A 23467-nucleotide genomic window follows, 5' to 3' on the forward strand; every position below is an offset into this window, starting at 1 on the left:
TTCTTCTTATGTTCAAGTCGGGATTTGAACCCAAACGTTCGGCGTCATAAGCGGCCTCTTACTGACCAAGTCGCTTAGCTGCGAAATCGGGTATTGACATAGGACATGTTTCAATGTCTTATAATCTTCGCCACGTGTCCTCTTTTCCGCAAGTCCACTTGTAGTCCTATGCGCCACGTATAGATACCGAAAGCCATAATGATCTCCTTTCTACTACTCACACACAAAATCTCCAATCGTTTTCCATTCTGTGCCCCCTAAACTGGTTCAAGTCTGGTATCATATCCGCACCTGACTACTCAAGTCGCTTAGTTGCGAAACCAGGTATTGACATAGAAAAAGTTTTAATGACTCATCATCTTCGCCACATGCCCTATTATCCACAAGTCCACTTGTAGTCCTACGTGTCACGTATGGATACCGAAAGTCATAGTGACCTCCTTCCTACTCCCTCTCAGTAATAGTTTCGTTTTCTCTAAGAAGTCTTACCCAAGAAAAAATGAGTCTAAAATCATCACCCTTTATATATAGCAATATTATGTATAATTTATAGTAAGGAGATGACTGCACACAAGCAAGTATTTCAAAGTTTCAGGAACAAGACATTCCAGACATACACAAAAATGTTGTTCACTTTGAGGTGTTTGAGTTCGCCAACAATAGCTGGTTGTGATTTTCAATCCAAATATAATGCAAATGTTGTTGGAGCTTTTTGTGGACCACCTCCAGGCGTGTGGCAATTTATGGTTCATATGGTTTATTTGTTCACTTTTAGGTGTTTGAGTTCGCCAACAATAGCCAGTTTTGATTTTATAGCCAAATGTAACATTATTTTTAAATAACTTCAGAAGCAAATGGCTTTGATGGCCTGTAAACAATATAACAAGCTGTCAGTAAAAAAAATATCATGTAGTTGATCGATGGTAGTCCTCTGGTTCTTGCAGCTAAGTCGTCGTCTATTCCTCCTTACCAAAAACGATGCTTATCGTGCTATAGTCAGAGAAGGGTTTACAATCCCTTCTAGAATTTAACACCGTAACGCAGAGATTGGCATGTCCTCCTATGACGTTGAACGCCTGGGTTCGAATCCTGGCAAGATCATCAGAAGAAATTTCCCCTCCTAATGGTGTCTTTTTTTATGAGGTATTTCTGGGTAAAAACTTCTCAACACAGAGGTGTCGCCTTGCGACACACCGTTCGGTCTCGGCTATAAAAGGGAGGCCTTATCATTAAGCTAAAACTGGAATCACACAGCACTAATTAATATGCGAGAAGTTTGCCCCTGTTCCTTCATGTGCATATTTCCATTAACACTCCAAGAACGTCTGTGACATTGTCATACTGCTTATTATAGACCTAATGAACGACTTTCAATACGTTAAGACTTTTACACCTGATGTACTGGCGTTAAGACCGCTACACCTCACGAATTCGTAGTTTGCCTGGCTCTCCTCTTGCAGGACCATAGTATGGTTAGACACTCGGGAACAGATTTCAGCCTCTGTGTACTTATTGAAGACACCCACATTTGTTCTGTCGCTTAGCTTTGATCCATCCGTGTAGCATATGCTACCATGAATCCAAGACAGTGGCGGCAGGTAAAAGTATATCGAACTCGACTTAACGTGTCTCAGGTATCCAATCAATGTTTGAATCCAATCGTTTAGTACTTTAGACCGACAAGTTTACTTATGCGCTAGTAAATTCTCTAAAATATTACCAGTAATAAATAAAAAATATCTTTTGCTTCTGAGTGCTAGACGGCATGCCTGGCTATGCACAACTATGGTCCTAGGTGGCGTATTAGTACTCTTAATTTCATTGCCGTACCAATAAGCGTATGATTTATTGCATTAATTATTGGGTACATGATAGCGTATGATATATTGTAATTAATATTTCAGATGATTAAATGAATTTGAAAGACGAAAAAACAATTAATCAGAAGAAGTATATTCTACTAATTTATGGTATAATAATAATTTGAAAATAAAAAAATAAAGTAATAAAAACAAAATTAATAAAATAATTTTATTTAAAATGAATCAACATTATTTTAAATAAAATTAAAAGCAACAAAAAATATTAAAGGCAAAATATTATAAAAAAATAAACAATTTAGAAAAAGAAAATAATTTAAAAAGATTGTCCACAAAAATTAAGTCAATCTTCTATAACAATTAAAATAAAGTTTAAAATTGGGCAAAATTTAGGATTTTTAGGAACTGTAAATTAATAAACAAAATTATATTTAGGTGTGAACCTGCCACAATCAAAATTTTAAAATTGTTATCTATGGGTTGCCCAAAAAGTAATTGCGGATTTTTCATATAGTCGGCGTTGACAAATTTTTTCACAGCTTGTGACTCTGTAATTGCATTCTTTCTTCTGTCAGTTATCAGCTGTTACTTTTAGCTTGCTTTAGAAAAAAGTGTAAAAAAAGTATATTTGATTAAAGTTCATTCTAAGTTTTATTAAAAATGCATTTACTTTCTTTTAAAAAATCCGCAATTACTTTTTGGGAAACCCAATATGTGAAAATGTACCCATAATCTCTTATTAATCCCATTTTTCCTTTTCTATTTGCTTCCCTACATTGTTTCATACTTTTGTTTTACACTGTAATCACATAAAATGGCTTAAGTTTGGCCAGCTTATTTTTACTCTTTAATATTTGGCTTCGTAATAATGATAATAATGTCTAAATGAAAATACTACTAACTCTGGGTGCACACATGCACACACACGTCCAAACTAAAACAGCCATTTAGACAAACAAATTTACATGTCTATGTAAATAAATACCATTTAATTTGTATTAGTGTATGTGCATGATATATGTGTGTGCGTATAAAGTTACATTCACTATGTCATAGCTGACATGGCAAAACCAAATTGTTTTGCAAATGAGTGTAGACTAGGGAGATAAAGAGCAGAAACCTCTACTAAGGATACTATGTAGAGTTACCAATAATCAAGTGAACTTATAGATATAGGGAGAGAGAGAGAGCGAGAGAGCGCGAGAGAGAGAGTAGTAGTAGTAGTAGAGCTATAACTACATGTTGTTGTTGTTGCTGTTCTGCTGCTATATTTTGCAATTCCCTAATGACCCTAAAGCCATTATTATCATTTGCCCCCCTCCCTTTTGGCTTAACTGAAATATGACTATATTATATGTTAATGCTTAGGCTGCCAGATAAAGTAATTTCTTGCCTTGGGGAGCTCATAATATCATGATGCCATCATATTGCCGTTATTTATTTATCTTTATATTCATATCTCTTGTTGTTTTTAACAGGTGGTAATAGATGGTAACTCTAGATTTCTGTTTTCTCGCCCCTGCGTTTTTCGTTTCTTTTGTATTGTGATAAAGAGTTTATTACAAATCCTTTGTACGTCATACTTTAAGTAATTGGGCTTAAAATTTCGTGGTATAACAAACTCTCTTGCGGGCTCCCTCTCTACAGGTTAGATTTCGTTTTTGTTTCTCTTCTACTCATTCCTTCACTGTGAGGTAGTCTCTGGGTTTACTTCACCTCTGAATGCTTTACACATTGCAACAAACATGCGCATGAAAATCATTGTGTGGAGCTGGAGAGTGTTGAAATCAGCCATGGGTGCTTCGTGTTGTGCATGCGAAAGGGATAGGGAGAGCGAGAGAGAGAGAGCGAATGTTTTACTTCTTTTGGTTGGTTTAACAAGTGTTCGGTATGGCGTTGCCAGTGTGGAGGGTTTGAACAAGTTTGATACAAGTTTGTTTTTAAGTTTATGAATAAGATTTTTTTCAGTTATTGAGAAATCGATTTCTTCGCATATAAATAAAAATGTCGAATTTTGCTATTAAAAATTTACTTTTTTTTTAAAAAACAACCTAATCTCCTAAGAAAAAAAAAATTGATGGCCAAAGCCCACTTGAAAAAGTTAGCTTGTATAGTGGAAACACGTGGTTAAATACAGAGTTGATTTTGAGTAAAAATTCGGACAGCGACATGCCGCAGAGTGAAGTGAAAAAATCAAAAAAGGTCTATAAAAATCAATTTTTGGCAAAATTTTCTATTCAAATCAAATTTTTTCACAATATTCTATAAAAATAAATTTTTTACAAAATTTTCTACAAAAATCAATTTTTACAAAATTTTCTATAAAAATCTAATTTTTACAAAATTTTTTATAAAGATCAAATTGTAAGAAAATTACTGTGAAAATCTAAGATTTCTTGGACAAGATTTTTTTTTATGAAAATCTTATGTCCTTAAAATGAATTTCTGAACAGATTTTCTATGATAAAACAAAATTGATATTTTTTTTTTGAAATTCTCTTTTCGAAAAAATTTTCCCATACATTTTTCAATTAATAACAAATTTTGTTCAAAGCTATGTTTTTTTTTGGGTTTGTAAATTTGTTATTTCAGTAGACTCAAAAGCTGCTGAAACGATTTTCTTGAAATTTCCACAGATTGTGTATGGTGGGTGGTCTCTCCACCATACGCCGAAAGTACCTCCAAAATATAAAAAGTGGAACGATGGGAATAAAACAGGACTCAAAGGAAAGATATACAGGAGTAGAGTACGAAATTGAATGGGACGCCTCGACCCCAAAATCCCCTCAAATAGTAGGCATATAAGTCGAGCGCGACAATATGAGACTAAAATGAAGAGTATTCGGGAGTAGATTACGAATATTATCTGGAATGAGCAATAAGCTATACAAGTTGTTTATATCGGAAGAGGGGCCGACTCTCCCCCTAACGCGAAAGAGAACACCCGCAAATAAAAGTGGTCCGATCGGGACAATATGGAGCTCAAATGAAAGGTATTCGGAAGTAGAGTTCGTTTTTGACATTAAAAATTTAGTATGGTCCGGAATGAGCAATAGGCTATATAAGTTGTTTTTAACGGAAGAGGGGCGGACCATCCCCCTACCCCAAAAGCAACGCCTATAAATAAAAGTGGTATGATTGAGACTTAAATGAAAGGTATTCGGAAGTAGAATTCATTTTTGACATTAAAAATTGGGTACAAGTACCTAGGGGTACGCCCGACCCCAAAACCCCCTCAAATAGGCATATTAGATGATCACGACAATATAGGAAGGTTGTGGTATTAAAAATGAGGTGCGAGGGAGGGATGTACTCCATATAGCCAATCGTGGCAACCAGATATCTTTTTTCAAAAGATATTTTCTATGTCAGAAAAAAGTTTCTATGAATTTAAATTTTTTTTTCTAAAATTTCAACAACATATTTTATGAAATTTAAATTTTTAAGAAAAATTTTTTAAGAAAATTAAATTTTGATAAATGCTTTGTGAAAATCAATTTTTCGAAAAAAATTTTAGAAACTCAAATTCTGGCAATTTATTTAAAAAAAATAAAATTTTCTAAAAATTTTCTTTAAAAAAAAAGTTGACAGAATTTTCTAGAAAATCAAATTTTTACAAAATTTTGTACAAATTAAAAATAAGCAAAAATTTTCTGTTCAAATAAAACTAAAAAAAAAAATTTTGTAAAAAAAAAAATTAAGAAAAAAATTACTTTGCTCCAAATTGGATATCATATTCGTTTTCTTATCTCAAATTCCTTACACTTGAACCCCATATAGCCTTGGTCGGTAAATTTATACTTTTTGGGGAAGGGGAGAACCCCCAGAAACTTGGTCCTGAAACTTGGTATCAATTTCGTGCTCTACTCCCCAATACCTTTCATTTGAGTCCCATATTGCCATGTTCGGTAAATATCTACGATTTAGGGGTGTTTTGGGTGGTGGGGTGGTCCCCCAAACACTTAGCTCTAAAAAAGTATTAGCATCGTGTTCTAGTCTCAAATATAATTGGTTTGAACCCCATATTACCGTTGGTTCAAGAGGAGTATATGAGATGAGGCGTTCCCAAAATACTTGGAAGCAAAAAAGGAAATCAAATTCGTTTTGTTTTGGGTGTTGGAGAGGGAGAGAGAGAGTCTCGGTTACTTGGCCCCAAAAATATATATCACATTCGTATTCTACTCTAAAAAAAAGGTATTTCCTTTTATTTGCACACAATATTGGTAAGGTCGGTAAATTTGTCGTCTTTGAGGGTGCTTTGGCGGAGGGGACTTCCCTCCATAGACACTTTTTACCGAATTTTGATATCAAATTCGTACTTTACTCTTAAAGACCTTTCATTTGAGCCACATATTGCTGTGGTCGGTAAATTTATACTCTTTGTGGGTTGTTTTGGGGGAGGGCCCCCTCGTCCCCCCCCAAACTTTTGGTCCCACATTTGGATATCAGATTCGTTTTCTACTCATAAATATATTTTATTTGAGCCCCATATTACCATAGTCTGTAAAAAAGTTCTGTTTGGAGAGTGTTTTGGGGAAGGGGAGGTCCCCCACAAACTTGGTCCCTAAAGTGCATATCAATTTCGTGTTTTACTCCCAAATACCTTTTATTTGAGTCCCATTTTGCCATGGTAGTTAAATATATTCGATTTAGGGGTATTTTGGGGGTAGGGATGCTTCCCAACCACTTGAATCCTTATTTGAATATCAGATTTGTTCTCCACTCTCAAAAACCTTTCATTTGAGTCCCATATTGTCGTGATTGGTCTATAAATATATTTGGTGGGTTTTGGGATGGGGCGGCCCCCCAAGGTACCCCATCCAAAATTTAGATAACAAATTTATGGTTTTAGGTTACTAAAAGAGAGCACACAAAATTTCGCTTAAATCTCTCCAACCATCTCTAAGATTTGGCGTTTTTGAAAATTGGGGTAAGGGAGAGGGTCCGCACCCCTTAAGACATCAAAAAATTTAGTACCCTATTTATACCACGGGATCATTATGCACCATCTGTGTAAATTTCAATCCGTTTTCGAGTCTATACAGAACAGAGAAAAAAAAACAAACACAAAGTGATTTTTATGTATAAGATTTTTTTGTCATTAATACATTTTTTTATACCTTCCACCATAGGATGGGAGTATACTAATTTCGTCATTCGATTTGTAACTCTTCGAAATATTCCTCCGAGACCCCATAAAGTATATATTTTCTTGATCGCCATGGCATTTTAAGTCGATCTAGCCATGTCCGTCCGTCCATCCGTCTGTTTGTCGAAATCACGCTAACTTTCAAAGAAGCAAAGCTAGCCGCTTGAATTTTTGCACGAATACTTCTTATTAGTGTAGGACGATTGGGATTGTAAATGGACCATATCGGTCTATGTCTTAATATAGCTGCCATATAAATTGATCTTGGATCTTGACTTCTTTTGACTCACTAGAGGGCGCAATTCTTGTCCGAATTGGCTGAAATTTTGCACGAGGTGTTTTGTTAAGGCGTCCTACAGTTGTACCAAATATGGTTTTTATTGGTCCATAACCTAATATAGCAGCCATATAAACCGATTTTGGATCTTGTTTAATTTTATATTGTTTCCCCCTTTTTTTATAATATTTCATCACTTTTTAATATATGGCAACATATAATTTCGATATGGCAACTCTTTTTTTTGTCATTGGATTCCTGGTCCTCAATGAGAATATGAGTTTTTCACTACTGCTGCTGCTGCTACAAACTGTCACTTCTTGGATTTCTCCATGAGTTTTCTCCAAACTAGCATTCACACACACACACACACAACCACTTTTTCCTGTACTCGTGTTTTAGCGTGCTTTTCCCCGAGTGTCTTCACAAAAAGGAAAAAAAAACAGCAGCCATCGTTTCGTGTGTGTACTCTGTGTGGTGGAAACAAATAATGTTGTTATTGTTGTTGTTGTCATAGCTCTTACGGTATGGTGTTGTGTGTCGTCTCGTTGAGTGTTTGAGACTTGCTTGGCCTTTGCTGCTGCTGTTGCTGTTGCCGTTGCCTTGCTAGTGTGTTGAGTATTCCTTTTTGGCTGTTACTCGTCGTTGTAGTCCATCGTAGTCGTCGCAGTCGTTGTTTCATCGTTTCTAGTTAGTAATGCGTTTTTCTAAGAGCAAAGATTCATACGCACTGCTTGATTCTTGATATTCGTATCCAAAAGTTTGCATAGGGCGGCACCAGAAAAAGTGAATAATAAAAACTAAAAAAGCAAAAAAACAAACGTTTTATTAACAAGTTTTCGGGTGCAAAATATCCTAAGGAAAAACAAATTATTTAAAGAAATTAAAGTAAATTTTATTAAGCAAAATAATTGTTTAAAAAATAAAAGTGGAAAAAGTGTAACATTAACAACCACAAAAAAGAAAAATTAAAAAAAAAATTGTTTTAATTAAAAAAAGTGTAAAGAAAAATAATTTTTGTATACCACATACATACAAACGAATGAAAATGAAAATGAAAAAAAAAAACGAAATTAACCCAATAAAAAAAAAATACGAACGCAATGAATGATTCATGTTGTATTCTTTTTTTTTTGGAATTTTCTCTCGATGTTGTTTTTCATGTGTGAATACAATTATCGTGTATTTGTACTGAATACCGTTTTTTCCACTGCTTCTTCTTCTTCTTCTTCATTGTGGTATTGTGTATCTTCCTTAACCCCCGCCACACCTCTGGGGGGTCGCCGCTGTTCAACCAAAACAACACCAACAACAACATCAGCCAACAACGTCATTATCATCTTGAACAACAACATGATTATTAACATGGATACACGTAGTCGTCGTAACATACACTTTCCTCGTGTGTGCGTTTTTGCTCCCCAAAGCGCCCATATAGAAAATCTCCTTTCCCTCTACACTCTCTCTCTCCATCCACCACCCCATAAACCTTATTATCCACCTCCCTCCCAAACCAAAACGAAAACCCACCTCACTCACGGTTAAGCAAAAACAACCACAACAACAGCAGCAACAACAAAAATTAAGTGAGAACAAAAAGGCTGAAAGAAAAGTACAAATTACACGCTCCTACTCGACATCATCCAGCCAACAATAACAGCATCAAAAAGTTGAAAAATTTTTAAACAAAAGAAAAGAAGAACAACAAGAACAAAAACAGCAGCCATAAAATTCATCGACACACAGAAGATGGAGCAAAAAAAAAAAAATCATAAATAAAATTAAAGAAATAAACAAATTAAAATCAATCGCAACGGCTCATTCGGCAGCAGTAGCAGAAGCAATAATTTTCATTAATTTTTTGTTTGTTTGCTGGTCTAACTGTAAACACTTGGCTCTCCCCCTGAGAGCTGAGGTGTATGATGGCCACCATGGCAGGAGAAATGAGAACAACAAAAAACTCAACATGAGGATGATATAAAAATCCTGTGGCAAAAGATGTGTTTTATTATCCAGCGTAGTTTTTTTTTTTTTTGTAAAATTTCGTTGTTTCTTTTCCAACCAACCTCAGCAACCCACTCACCCTGGTTTTTGCTGAATGTCGTCCGTCTACTTGAGCATGGCCTTCAAGTCTTAAGGATCCTTCTTTGGTTGTTGTGGGCTCCTCTGCTGCGTGTCTGTGACATAAACAAAAACCATGCTAAATTCTAAACAGAAAAGATGATAAATAGAGGCACAGGATGTTAACAGCCAAAGAACTCATGTGCCGCACTCACTCACACACACGCATGCATACTCGCCTACAAGGGCAAATGACATAAAATCCATACAAGATGTCAGCTCACAAAGGAATATAATTTTATTTTTTTTTTTTTTTTGTTTTCATAAACACATTTAAGAAGCGTAGGTTTTTCCTTTCTTTTTGTTTTATTATCCAAGACCATGGTCTTTATGAAGGTGAATAGTTTTTCCTTTTTTTTTTCATAACAAAGATATGGCTGTTGGCTGAGACGAATATCTAATTCGTAGGAACCAAAAACTTGTGTTTTGCCCACATTGCTATAGTTGTCATTCACAAAAACTATTTATCTTGTATTTAAGTCCTTGAAATTATGGAGACCATACATTTCTGTTATGTGCCGTTGTGGGGTTAGCACGCGTCCAGCATAATAAATGACATGAGAAAGTAAATAAAAAAATTTAAGTAAGATGTCTTTCGGCCTTTTTTGGAATTAAATGAAAAAAAAAGAATAAGAAAAGGATGTGTCAAAAAAAAATTTTTTTTTTTCTTAAAGGATATTTGTTTTCATAGAATAATTTATTCTATGGCAAATTTGGTCAACATTTTATTTCAATAAAAAAATTTTGAGCAAAAAAATTTTCAACTGAAAATTTTTATAAAATCCAGTCAATTTTGTAAGGATCCCAAACGGCCTTGTAGATTGCATAAGACTAGGCTAGACCGTGGTTTCCTAATGTTTACAGCAAGAAACCCGAAATCTGTCGGTTTGCAACTTTGTATTCTTTTGCCAGATCAGAATTTTTGATAGTGTTTTTAGAGCCATAACAAACAAGATGATGAAATCAATCATAGTCTTGCAATGTAGCAAACCGATTAAAGCGCACTCAAGCCATTCCAAGTCAAGCTAGGGAGAAGGAAGAGGCAAACAATTTGGCGATAAGAAGAAAGTCGTCCGAAAATTTGAGGAATTTAAAGTCCTTAATGACTCTAAAACGTGGTCTGTTTAGATTAGGCTAGGTTAGGTTTAAGTAGCAGTCTACCCTCAGACTCACTTTCGAAGTTTTCGTCCATTGTGATACCTTAGGAACAGAAGAAGGAAGATGCCTTTTAGTTCCTATCGATGAACCATCCAGATCGTTTTAAAAAGCCCAAAAACTTGAGAATGTTCACATCCGCTAAATCAGATCAGAGGTTCTCAAAGAAATGAGAACCTAAAGTGGAACTCCTTCTGATAGCCTCTTTTTCTTCAATGTCCTCAAAGCTTTTGCAAAAGTCGTTGCTAGCAACCATCAGTCTGTCAGCATGTTTTCCGATTAGACAGTGACCTGTCAGGTCGGACACAATGACTGAAACATCTGTTCTAGCCAATGACAGCAAAGCGGTAGACCTCTTCAAGTCTAGATTAGGTCACATTGTGTTGGAATGCTCACAGCCCCATGGGGTCTGTTTAACTTTCTTACATTTTTACGGAGCGTCATATTGAGAGTCAGTTACAGTAATTTTAGTACCTTCACCAACCATTTAGCGTTATACTGTTATATCACAATATGATTACGATATGACGTAGTGTGTGAAACACATATGCATTTATACAAATTTAGGGCAATAGAAAGAAAACAGTGTCACGCATGTTTATATTCAAAGTTCCTTTTGCAAAGTGTTATGTTGTTATACCAAAATATGTTTATAATATGATATGTTCGATTAGGCCACATTGTGTTGAAATTTCTCACAGTGCTTATATGGTCTGTTTAACTTTATTAGTTATAGTAAATTTAGTACGTTCAACAACCATTTTGCCAAGTGTTATACTGTTATATCACAATGTGATTACGATATGGCATAGTACGTGAAAAACATGTGCACTTATACATATTTTAAGCTAGGGAGTGAAAACAGAGTCACTCATTTTTATATTCAAAGTTCCTTTTGCAAAGTGTTATACTGTTATACCAAAATATGTTTATACTATGATATATTCGATTAGGCCACATTGTGTTGAAATGCTCACAGTGCTTATGTGGTCTGTTTAACTTTATTAGTTATAGTAATTTTAGTACGTTCAACAACCATTTTGCCAAGTTTTATACTGTTATATCACAATGTGATTACGATATGTCATAGTGCGTGAAACACATGTGCATTTATACATATTTGAAGCTAGGGTGTGAAAACAGAGTCACTCATTTTTACATTCAAAGTCCCTTTTGCAAAGTGTTATACTGTTATACTAAAATATGTTTATAATATGATATGTTAGATAAGGCCACATTGTGTTGGAATGCTAACAGTCCTTATGTGGTCTGTTTAATTTTGTCAGTTATAGTAAATTTAGTACGCTCAACAACCTTTTTGCCAAGTGTTATACTGTTATATCACAATGTGATTCCGATATGGCATAGTGCGTGAAACACATGTGCACTTATACATATTTGAAGATAGGGAGTGAAAACAGAGTCACTCATTTTTACATTCAAAGTCCCTTTTGCAAAGTGTTATACTGTACCAAAATATGTTTACAATATTTTATGTTTACGGACACTTTTTGGACACACAAGTGCACTTATAGATATTTTGGGCCAAAGAAGTAATAGAGAAACTCAGTTATAGACATTTTAGTATGTTAAAGCACCGTTTTGCAAAGTGTTATACTGTAACTACCACAATATGATTACAAAATGATATGTTACGAGATGCACAAGTGCTATTATGCATATTTTATCCAAGAGTGTTAGGATAGTCTCACTCAGTTATAGTCATTTTAGTACGTTCAACGAACCTTCTGTTATACCACAATATGATTATGATATGATACGTAACGTAACATATATTGGACACACCACCTCAATTATACATATTTTGGGGCAAGAGAGTGATGATAGAGTGACTTAGTTATCGTCATTTTAGTACATTTTGCAAAGTGTTATACTGTAATACAAAAATATGATATTGTATATTTATGTATATTTGGGCAAAGGAGTGAACATAGAACACGTATAATACCACTTATACGCCTTTGGGTCAAAGGAATGATAATAGACTCACTCAGTTATAGTCACTTTATAACGTTCGTCGACACTTTTACAAAGTCTTATACAGTTATACCACAATATGATTGTGATATGGAAAGTTACGAGACGTATAAGCGCAAGGGAATAAAAATTTCTATATTTCCAACCATTGTGTTATACTGTTATAACACAATATGATTACATTATGACATATTGCGTGACACATATGTGGACTTGTATATATTTGGAGCTATGGAGTGAAAACAGAATCACTCATTTTTAGTCGTTTTTTTACATTTAAAGTCCCTTTTGCAAATTGTTATACTGTTATACCAAAATTTGATTATAATATCTTAACGGACACATATTGGACACACAAATACACTGTTACATATTTGGGCCAAAGAAATAATAGAGTGACTCGGTTATAGCCATTTTAGTATGTTAAAACACCGTTTTGCAAAGTGTTATACTGTTATACCACAATGTGATTATGTACGATATGTTACGAAAAAAACACAAGTGTACTTATGCATAGTTTAGTCTGGAGTATGAGGATACGCTTACTCATCACTCAGATTTGAATATATCTGCCATATGGACCGATCTCTCGATATAAGGCTTTGGGCCCATAGAAGGCACATTTATTGTACGATTTTGCCAAAATTTGGGACAGTGAGTTGTGTTAGGCCCTTCGACATCCCACTTCAATTTGGCCCAGATCGGTCCAGATTTGGATATAGCTGTCATTTAGACTTATCTTTCGATTTAAGGCTTTGGGCTCATTAAAGGCGCATTAATTGTCCGATGTCACCGAAATTTAGGACAGTGAGTTGTGTTGGGCCCTTCCATATTCTGCTTCAATTTGGCTCTGCTCGGTCCAGATTTCTATATATCTGCCATATAGACCGATCTCTCGATTTAAGGTTTTGGGTCCATAAAAGGCACATTTATTGTCCAATGTTGCCGAAATTTGGAACAGTGTTGTGTTGGACCCTTAGACCCTTCAATTTGGCTCAGATCGGTCCAGATTTCTATATATCTGTCATATAGACCGATCTCTCGATTTAAGATTTTGGGTCCATAAAAGTCGCATTAATTGTCCGATTTCGACGAAATTTGGGACAGTGAGTTATGTTCGGCTCTCCGACATTTTTCTGCTACTTGGCTCAAATCGGTCCAGATTTGGATATAGCTGCCATATAGAGCGATATCTCGATTTAAAGTCTTGGCCCCATAAAAGGCGCATTTATAATCCGATTTCACTGAAATTTGGCATAGTGACTTATTTTAGGCTTTTCGACATTCATCTTCAAGTTTGATCAGATCGGTCCAGATTTGGATATAGCTGCCATATAGAGCGATGTCTCGGTTTTCTTGAATTGAAATTTTTTTCAATTACTTTTTCAAAAACGGTTGTTAATATTGTCATTTACGCGTTTAAAGCAGCTTCTATTAAAACATTTATTAGATTAATTGATCTTTACGAGATTAATTGATCTCGTGATTGAAACCAATTTTTATTTTTGTTTTTTCTGTGTATGTAGACTTTTCCATACCACTGTATAACACTTGGTTCTAGTACAATTTCGCATTGCTTTTAGGAAAATACTGAGGACGCTTTAAGGGATCTATGATCACTTTTTAGAAAGCTGAATACGTGCAGAATTTAGATAAGTTATAGGAAAGGAGGCCACCGTATCGCAGAGGTTAGCATGTCCGCCCGTGACGCTGAACATTTGTGAGGTATTATGCCATGTAAAAACTTCTCTCCAAAGAGGTGTAGCACTGCGCGACGCCGTTCCGACTAGGCCTTAAAAGGAAGTCCCTTATCATTGAGCTTAAACTTGAATCGGTCTGCACTCATTGGTATGTGAGAAGTTTGCCCCTGTTCCTTAGTGGAATGTTCGCGGGCAAAATTTGCTTTTTTTATGGGAAAATCCAAATTTAGCACAGTTTCTATGAAAGTATACCCTGGCCACCGTAGCGGAGAGGTTAGCATGTCCGCCCATGACTCTGAATGACTGGGTTCGAATCCTGGTGAGACCATCAGTAAAAATTTCCCCTCCTAATGCTGGCAACATTTGTGAGGTACTATGCCATGTAAAAGTTCTCTCCAAAGTGGTGTCGCACTGCTTCACGCCGTTCGGACTCGGCTATAAAAAGGAGGTCCCTTATCATTGAGTTTAAACTTGAGTGAGTTTATAAGTGAGAAGTTTGCCCCTGTTCTTTAGTGGACAGTTCATGGGCAAAATTTGCAATTTGCATAGCCTGGCACTAAATGTGCACGTACAACACAAAACTATAGGGCCGGTTCTACTACAAATATCTATAGAATTTTCAATTTCAATTCTTTTTTTTTTAAATTTTATAAATTTCAATATATGTATCGTTATGAATTTAATGCTTTTGTTTTTTTCCTTTTTTTTTATTAATTCTCAACTGACTTGAGTACTTGGCAAAAAAACCCATTTGAATTTTAAATTTGACTACCTAACTCAATTATGCCAATTCATTGGCACAATTTTTGCCAACAATTCCCTGCTGGCCCTGTTTTACATTTTCCCAGTAGCTGAATGAACGCAAACGGGCAAACCACTCGAAAGTCATTTTTTGCCACAGGATATCATGTTCGGACAACTTTTGCTGTCTTCAATTAACAACTAACTAAGCGACAAGCCACAAAACATAATGCAATTAATTAATAATAAATAAGCGTTGTGCTCTGCCCTGCTGAGGAGGATGTTATAAAGGAAACCCTTTTTTGTTTCGTTTGTTGCCAAATTTAGAATCAAATCCCCTGAGCATGATGGAGATGGATTGATAGCAGCATAGTTAAATGTACATAGCAACAACAGTAAACTGATTTTAACTCAACAACAACAACAACAATAATAATAAAACAAATATAAATTCAAGTGAAACTCATAAAATATAAAGAAACGTCGACAAGACAAAGTGTTAGCCCACAACAAATCAAAAAGAAGATACCAAAAAAGAAAAGTTATCAGTCCAACAAATAAAAACCATAAAAACTAAACGAAAATCTCTAACAAAACTCAAGGGCTAAAGAGGGATTAAGGCGCTACAGTGAGCAACAACTCCCACACTCAAGCAAACTCAGACTTCCAGTTCAGTTGTCATACTGGCATTTGGTGTTTGTTCATTTAACGAATTCATAGTTGCTGCAATCGTACAACAACAACAACAAGAACACCAACATCAAAACAAGAACTAGAGGATTTGTGTATGGGTGTGTTAGTGTTAGTTTTATACGACTCGTTAAACATCGTTTGCCATTCGCCGCCTTCAACTGCTAACCAACCCATTGTCGCTTTACGGATATAGTTGAGGCTTGTTTGCTGTTTTCCAACAGTTGGTGTAGCCAGCAATTTTTCTTGCTCCTCTTGGTTTTTAGTTTTATTTATTTTTTTTATTATTTTCTTGTTGGCTTTCGAAGCCTTCATCGTTTGTTGTTCTTTTTTCGTGTGGCACAGTATTCGGCCAATTGTGGCCGATATAAACGACCTTCAAAACGTTTTGTGTCGAGGCAATACGCACCATGGGCTGCGCACAGAGTGCTGAGGAAAGGGCAGCAGCCGCCAGAAGTCGTTTGATTGAACGCAATCTAAAGGAAGATGGCATACAGGCAGCAAAGGATATTAAACTTTTGTTATTGGGTAAGTAGAGATGATGGTAAAAGAAAATGAAGAAGACCAACGCAACAACAACAATAGAGCAAAGCTTATGTTACAGGAATGCAAGAAACATACAATTACGCACACACACACACACACACACGCATACATATCTACATAAAAAATATCTCCCTTATGAAATGAATGAACATCATAGCTTTATGGCCTGCTTAATGTTTAGGCATTCGCTGGCTTAGTGGTCTCTTTGTTGTTGAGAGCATAATGTGTTGTGGGGAGTTTGTGTATGGTGATTAAATTCTAACTCTACTCCCTTTCACTCTCTCTCCCACGCGCTCTCTCTATTTAATTCTCGGGTAAATATAGAAATGAATGGGAGAGACTCTCCATTCATTGGGGACTGTTATTTAAGTTATTCGAGGTGGATTATTGTTGTGAGGCAAATATTGCCTTTATATGTTCTTTCATGGGGAGTTCTTGCTTTAGTTTAGGAGTGTGGGGGGTGGATAAAACTAAAAACGTGATTAATTTTCCCATTTGACTTTATTGCCGCCGTCAAAGTCTTCGCCACACATCTGCCATTGATAATGACTTTGCCTTTGTCCATGCTAATATGCCTTAAGAAGTTGAATTTGCTTACAGTCTGTCAGTTTTTAGTGTCAAGTGGAATTTGAAGTATTTTTTTTTTTCTGTGGTGGTGTTTTTCTTGCCTCAAGGCCTATGTTTTTTTCTTTTGAGCATTATTACAACTTTATCATCGTACAGGTTGATTGTCAATTAGCCCCAAGAACTTATTGTGAACAAGAATGCTGTAAGCATTTAAGAGGAGACATTTTTTTATTCAAGCTGCGCAATGGTGATAATAAAAACTCAACAAAGAACATAAAATACTTTTTTTATTTCAAATTTCAAGGCGTTTACTTCCTAATAAGTTTTTTTTTTTATAACCCAACACACCTGTTACAAGGGAATCGTAACAATAGCTAAAGGAATATTGAAGGTTAGAAAATTGTTTTCCACATGTTATGAACTAAAAGCTTTTATTTCTGGAATTATACCACCATTCTAATAAGGTTAAGAACAAAAAAACAGGTAAAAATGTGGTAAGCCGAATTTTGGAAACCCACCAACATGGATTGTACTGAAAATTTACACAAACGGGTTTACTTGAAGCTTCTAGGGGGGCTGTAGAAGACTAATCAGGAGATCGGTTTATATAGGAGCTATATGGACCACACTTACCATGGATGTTGAAAGACAAAACAGAGCACTATGTGCAAAACTTCAGCCAAATAGGATAACAATTGCAGCTTCCAGCTTTATTTTTATAGAGAACTAGCCAAAACGGGCCCGCTACACTGCGCCTTCTTTAACTCTCTTATATCCTTTTAGGGTGGGGACGCTTGGCCCTGAATGTGGGAATTCCTGCCTCCGCCTATCACGTTGAACGCTTGCGTTCGATACCTGGCGAGAACATCGGACACAATTCAAAGCAGTGGTTGCAAATTGCAAATTTTGCCCATGAACAATCCACTAAGGAACTGGGGCAAACTTCTCACCTATCAATGAGTACAGTCCGATTCAAAATTAAGCTCAATGATATGGGGCTTCCTTCTTATAGCCGAGACTGAAAGGCATGCCGCAGTGCGACAACTCTTTGGAGAGAAGTTTTACATGGCACCTCACAAATGTTGCCAGCATTAGGAGGGGAAAGCCATCGCTGAAAATTCTTTCTAATGGTCCCGCCAGGATTCGAACCCAGGCGTCCAGCGTCATATGCGGACATGCTAACCTCTGCGCTACAGTGGCCTCCGGCGGCAGTGGTTATCCCCTCTTAATGTTGGCGACATTTGCGAGGTACCTTGCCATGCATGGTCAGGTAAAAAATTCTCCCCAAAGAGGTGGGGCTCGCCATTATAAAAAAGTCCCTTATCATTGAATTTCATTGATGTGTGAGAAGTTTGCTCCTTCTGAGTGCCTGAGTAAATTTTTACTTCACTCCCAAATGCCTTTCTTTTGAGTTTATTATCGTATTGGTAAATATTTCCGGTTTCGGGGGAATTGGGGGGAGGGGGGTAATTTTGTCAAAATTTTATTTCTATGAAAATTTTGTCAAAATTTTATTTCTATGAAAATTTGGTCAAAATTTTATTTCTATAGAAAATTTTGTCAAAATTTTATTTCTATAGAAAATTTTGTCAAAATTTTATTTCTATAGAAAATTTTGTCAAAATTTTATTTCTATAGAAAATTTTGTCAAAATTTTATTTCTATAGAAAATTTTGTCAAAATTTTATTTCTATAGAAAATTTTGTCAAAATTTTATTTCTATAGAAAATTTTGTCAAAATTTTATTTCTATAGAAAATTTTGTCAAAATTTTATTTCTATAGAAAATTTTGTCAAAATTTTATTTCTATAGAAAATTTTGTCAAAATTTTATTTCTATAGAAAATTTTGTCAAAATTTTATTTCTATGGAAAATATTGTCAACATTTTATTTGTATAGAAAATTTTGTCAAAATTTTATTTCTATAGAAAATTTTGTCAAAATTTTATGTCTATAGAAAATTTTGTCAAAATTTTATTTCTATAGAAAATTTTGTCAAAAATTTATTTCTATAGAAAATTTTATGAAAAAAAAATTTTTGTCAAAATTTTATTTTTAAAGAAAATTTTGTCAAAATTGTACTTCTATTGACAATTTTGTGGTGGTATACACGCGTCGCGCAGAAGTTTGCATATCCGCCTATGACGCTAAACGCCTGGGTTCGTATCCTGACGAGACCATCAGAAAAAATGTTCAACGGTGGTTTTCCCCTCCTAATGCTGGCAACATTTGTGGGGTACTATGCCATATAAAAACATCTCTCCAAAGAGGTGTCGCACTAAGGCACGCCGTTCGCTCTCGGATATAAAAAGGAAGCCCAATATCGTTGAGCCTAAATTTTAATCGAACAGCACTCATTGATATTCGAGAAGTTTGCCCCTGTTCCTTAAATGGAATTTTCATGCGCAAAATTTGCACATTTTTCTGAAAATTTTGTCAAAGTTTTATTTCTATAGAAATTTTTTTCAAAATTTTTATTTTTTATAGAAATTTTATCAAAATTTTTATTTCTATAGAAAATTTTATCAAAATTTTTGTTTCTGGAAAAAATTTTGTCAAACTTTTTATTTATATAGAAAATTTTGTCAAAATTTTTATTTCTGTAAAAAAATTTTTTAATATTTAATCGTATAGAAAGCTTTGTCAAAATCTTATTCTTATAAAAAATTTAAAAAAAATTTTTTTTTGAAAAATTTTGGGGAAATTTGAAAAAGAATTTTTTTTTTTAATTTTTGTTAAAAAATTATTTTTTTTTTTTTTTAATGTTGTCAGAACTTTATTTTAATAGAAAATTAGCTGAAATATATGTCCGGATTGGGGTTATTTTGCGGCTGAGGTGGCCAACAAGTCACTTGGCGCTGAAAGTGTATTTTATAGTCGTACTCTACTTTCAAATACCTTTCATTTGGGCCCTATATTGTGTTTTAGGGGTAGAGATAGCTTTTGAACACTTGACCCCACAATTGGATATCCGATTCGTTTTTTAATCTCAAATACCTTTCATTTGTATCCCATATTGTTATGAGTGGACTATAAATCCATTTTAGGGATCTGAGGGGCTTTAGGCCGTACATTGTTGTCTACATTTTGTTTGTAATGCTAAAAATCTTGTCTTAAATGGAACAGTTAACGTGCCGTGAAACAGTGGATCAATCAGACAGGAGGATATCATACACTAGGCACTGATGAGGGTCTTACCAGCCCAAAAACACGTCTGCCAATGATGTGATATCTATGCCCGATTGTCTGATAGCTTGCAATTTCTTTTCTTCATTTCATAAAAACAATCTCTTCTGCCTAACACACATTGTCGTGATCTAAAGTAACAAAGAGAAAATTTTTTAAAAAATGTCTTTATAAAAAATATTGTTTACAAATATTTTTTAGAAATTTCTTTAAGATTTTAAGTTTTTAAAAAGATGCCAAAGTTTTATATGTATGGAAATTTATATTTATAAAATTTTTAATATGGAAAATTTTATTAAGAAAATATATATTTTTTTAGGAAAATTTAAAAATGTCATCTTTGATTGAAAATTCTGTTTTTTTTTCTAAAGCAAAATTTATCGAATTTTTATTTCAACAGCGAATTTTGCTAAAAAATTTACCTCTATGGATTTCTTTTATGATTATTTTTGCGTCCAGGCAAAATAAAATTGATTATCATGTACGCCTATGGAGCGTATGAGTGTTATAGACACGTCCTTCTCTACATCATTAATCATCATACGCCACATGGTACATTTGAAATTTATATTCGTTGCATGACCTTACCTCCTCTTTTCAGAATGGTAGTATAGGACGTCAATTAATTTCATATAAACCAAATATACATAACATTTGTTTTTATTTCATTTCAAGTGATGAACTTAATTATACAAAATCAACAATTCTTGCACATGCAAAACCCGACTCGCAGCCACCATTCAACGATTCTTTCAAATAATTGACATGCATAGAGTGGTGTTGATATAAAACTTAATTATTTATAAATGTCCGTTTGTCTGCTGCTGCAATTTGATTATATTGATATTCGAAGCAATTTTTCTTCATATATGTGGTTACCCCTTCTTGTCCATGCCCCCTGTAATTATAGTTTGTGTATATTTCTAATGAGTGTCAATAATTGTATTAAAATTTGTAAAATATGTTCATGGACATGATAGTTGAGTGAAAATTTCTTATAAAGACAAATTTGAGTAAATTAAATCTAATTATTTTTCTTTTGAATTTTCCCCGAAGAGGAGGCTAAATTGGATTTATTTTCTTAAATATACATATATACAAAATAATAACAATAATTTCAAAATTCGCCTTCCAAAACTATTGCAAAAGTTTGTTATTGTATTTGTTTTTGGGGGTACTCAGATGCTGGTTTGCCTATGTTGAGGCTTTGCATGTTTAATTTGGCAATCTTACTTGCCCGTTCTTGTCTCGCTCCACTGTCCTACCAGCATTCATGTGTATTTCGTTGTTTTGAACTTTTCAAAATGTAGTCTAACATTTTTGTTTATAATTAACCAACATTGAATGAAGCATGTTTTGCAATTTGAATACAAACAAAATCATTAGAAAATGATAAAAACGCCCATGGACAGACACATATAGACGTACGTACATACGTCGACAAACAAAATACAAAGGATTTCTCATGAAATCATTTTTATTTATTTTAAAATTTTTATTATTATATCGAATTTAAAATGAATGTTCGTATATTTTCAATGAAAATGCTAAAGATTTGCAATAACAATGGGTGGAAGAAAAATGTTGTTCTACTGCTTGGGAAAGAACACCAGCACTAGTAATGAAAAATTAAAAAAAAAAAACATTATTAATAATGTTGAATGTATTTAGTGTCCAGATTATAAATGTTATACATGTCAATAGATGACATGTATAAAGAGTTGGAAAGCCCAGTTTTCTCTACCTTCCACTCGGTTGAATGACACGCTTATCGATTTTAAACGTTTAAAGCCACCGCAGCGCAGCGGTAAGCATGTTCGCTTTGACGCTGATCGTCTGGGTTCGAGTCCTTACGAGAACATCAGAAATTTTTTTTTCAGCGGTGGTTATCCCCTCCTAATGCTGGCGTCATTTGTGAGGTACTATGCCATATAAAAACTTCTCCGAAATGATCTTGCATATGGCATATGACTGGGCTAGACCCAGAGGTCTTAAAGTTAACCCAGAGAAGACTGAAATATGCCTGGTCACGAGTAAGACAAAGGTGGGCCAATTTAACGTACCACGTTTCCTCAATAGGACGATTTCGATATCTGACAAGTTCAAATACTTAGGTGTGATCTTGGACAGGAAACTGAATTGGAAGTGTCACATTCAGGAGCGTACTGAGAAGACTCACAGATGTTGGGCACTATGTAGTGCGGGCCGTAGGCTCGAAATGGGGCCTGAATCCTAGGATAGTCCACTGGCTCTACAGGAGCGTGATTAAGCCAATACTTACTTACGCCTCAGTAACTACTGGTGGTCTGCTATGGAGAAAAAGTGCAACATAAGGACCATACAACAGGTTCAGAGAACATGTTGTCTTGGCAGAGGCGGAGCGATGAGGACCACGCCCATTAGGGCACTGGAGACTATTCTCGATATCCGACCCATTGACATACAGATTAAGTGTGAGGCAGCCACTGCGGCTATGAGACTTAAGGCGATGGGAGAATGGATTGAGGATGGGAGCAGCTCATACCATCGCAGTAAAATCGAGGCGACGATAGGAAACCTGGAAGGAAGGGAAGAGGTTTCCGATCGGATACCTGAGATGAACCTTGAAGTAGAGTGCGAGGCACTGCTGCCATCGGCACAGTCTTGGATTGACGGAACCCTAGTATTGCCATCTGGAAGATCATGTTACACGGATGGATCAATGCTAGAGGTCAGAATGGGCCTGGGGGTTTACATTGAAAACCCAGGGACTGAGATCTGTTTTAGACTGCCTGACCATAATACGGTCCTGCAGGCGGAGATCCGGGCGATCGCGGAATCCGTGAGGTGGTGTGGTGCTAACGCGAGGACGTCGAGTGTGAACACCTTTACCGACAGTAAAATTGCCATAAGGGCAATAACAACCAAGACGGTAAGGTCACGAACAGTCTTGAAGTGTAAGGAGGAGAGGATTGCAAAATCCACATTTTTTGGGTGTCAGGCCATAACGGAGTAAGGGCGAATTTGTCGGTGAAGGCCAGAGAACTGCCGTCGATAAACATGGTTAACCCGAAGCCTTTCGGGTCGACGCAGTCTGAGTGAAGGGAGTGGGTAACGAATGCGCATGCTACATGTTGGAACAGCGAAACGGTCTGTAGGACGGCGAAAATCCTATGGGAGGACCTAGATCGCGAAAAGACGAAGCTATTACTAAAAGGAAGTAAGAAGCAGGTCAGTATAGCTATTGGTATCATAACGGCACATATAGGACTACGAGCTCACTTATGTAAAATCGGTGTGGCAAGTGATAGCATGTGTAGGGCATGCGGGGAAGATGATGAAACGTTGGAGCATTTCCTTTGCCATTGGCCGGCTTTCGCGTCTGACAGATACCGGCACTTGGGGGAACACAAAACCCAACCTGAACCAACTTAGGGGAGTGGTATTGAAAACATGGGGCGGATTAATATCTGCACCCTCTTTTCAACCTAACCTAATACCACATTCTTTGGGAAAGGTAGTTCTAGTACCCCTTCTT

General features: G+C 35.5%; 1 protein-coding gene across 3 annotated transcripts in view; it reads left to right on the top strand.

The window, feature by feature from the left end:
* LOC106084632 (G protein alpha o subunit) overlaps positions 1–23467 on the top strand; it is a 162934-nt gene that overhangs the window by 61678 nt on the left and 77789 nt on the right. The window contains exons 1-2 of one of the 3 annotated variants that reach the window (XM_013248467.2): positions 7920–8134; positions 15289–16179. The exons of the other annotated variants lie outside the window; for them this stretch is intronic. Coding sequence (XP_013103921.1) covers positions 16062–16179 — 118 coding nt within the window. The 5' untranslated portion in view covers positions 7920–8134; positions 15289–16061. Of the gene's footprint in view, positions 1–7919; positions 8135–15288; positions 16180–23467 lie in introns of those variants that run through there. 3 annotated transcript variants of the gene reach the window in all.

The sequence above is a fragment of the Stomoxys calcitrans genome, chromosome 5 (assembly GCF_963082655.1).
Source record: "Stomoxys calcitrans chromosome 5, idStoCalc2.1, whole genome shotgun sequence".
In the NCBI taxonomy this organism is placed as follows: Eukaryota; Metazoa; Arthropoda; class Insecta; order Diptera; family Muscidae; genus Stomoxys; species Stomoxys calcitrans.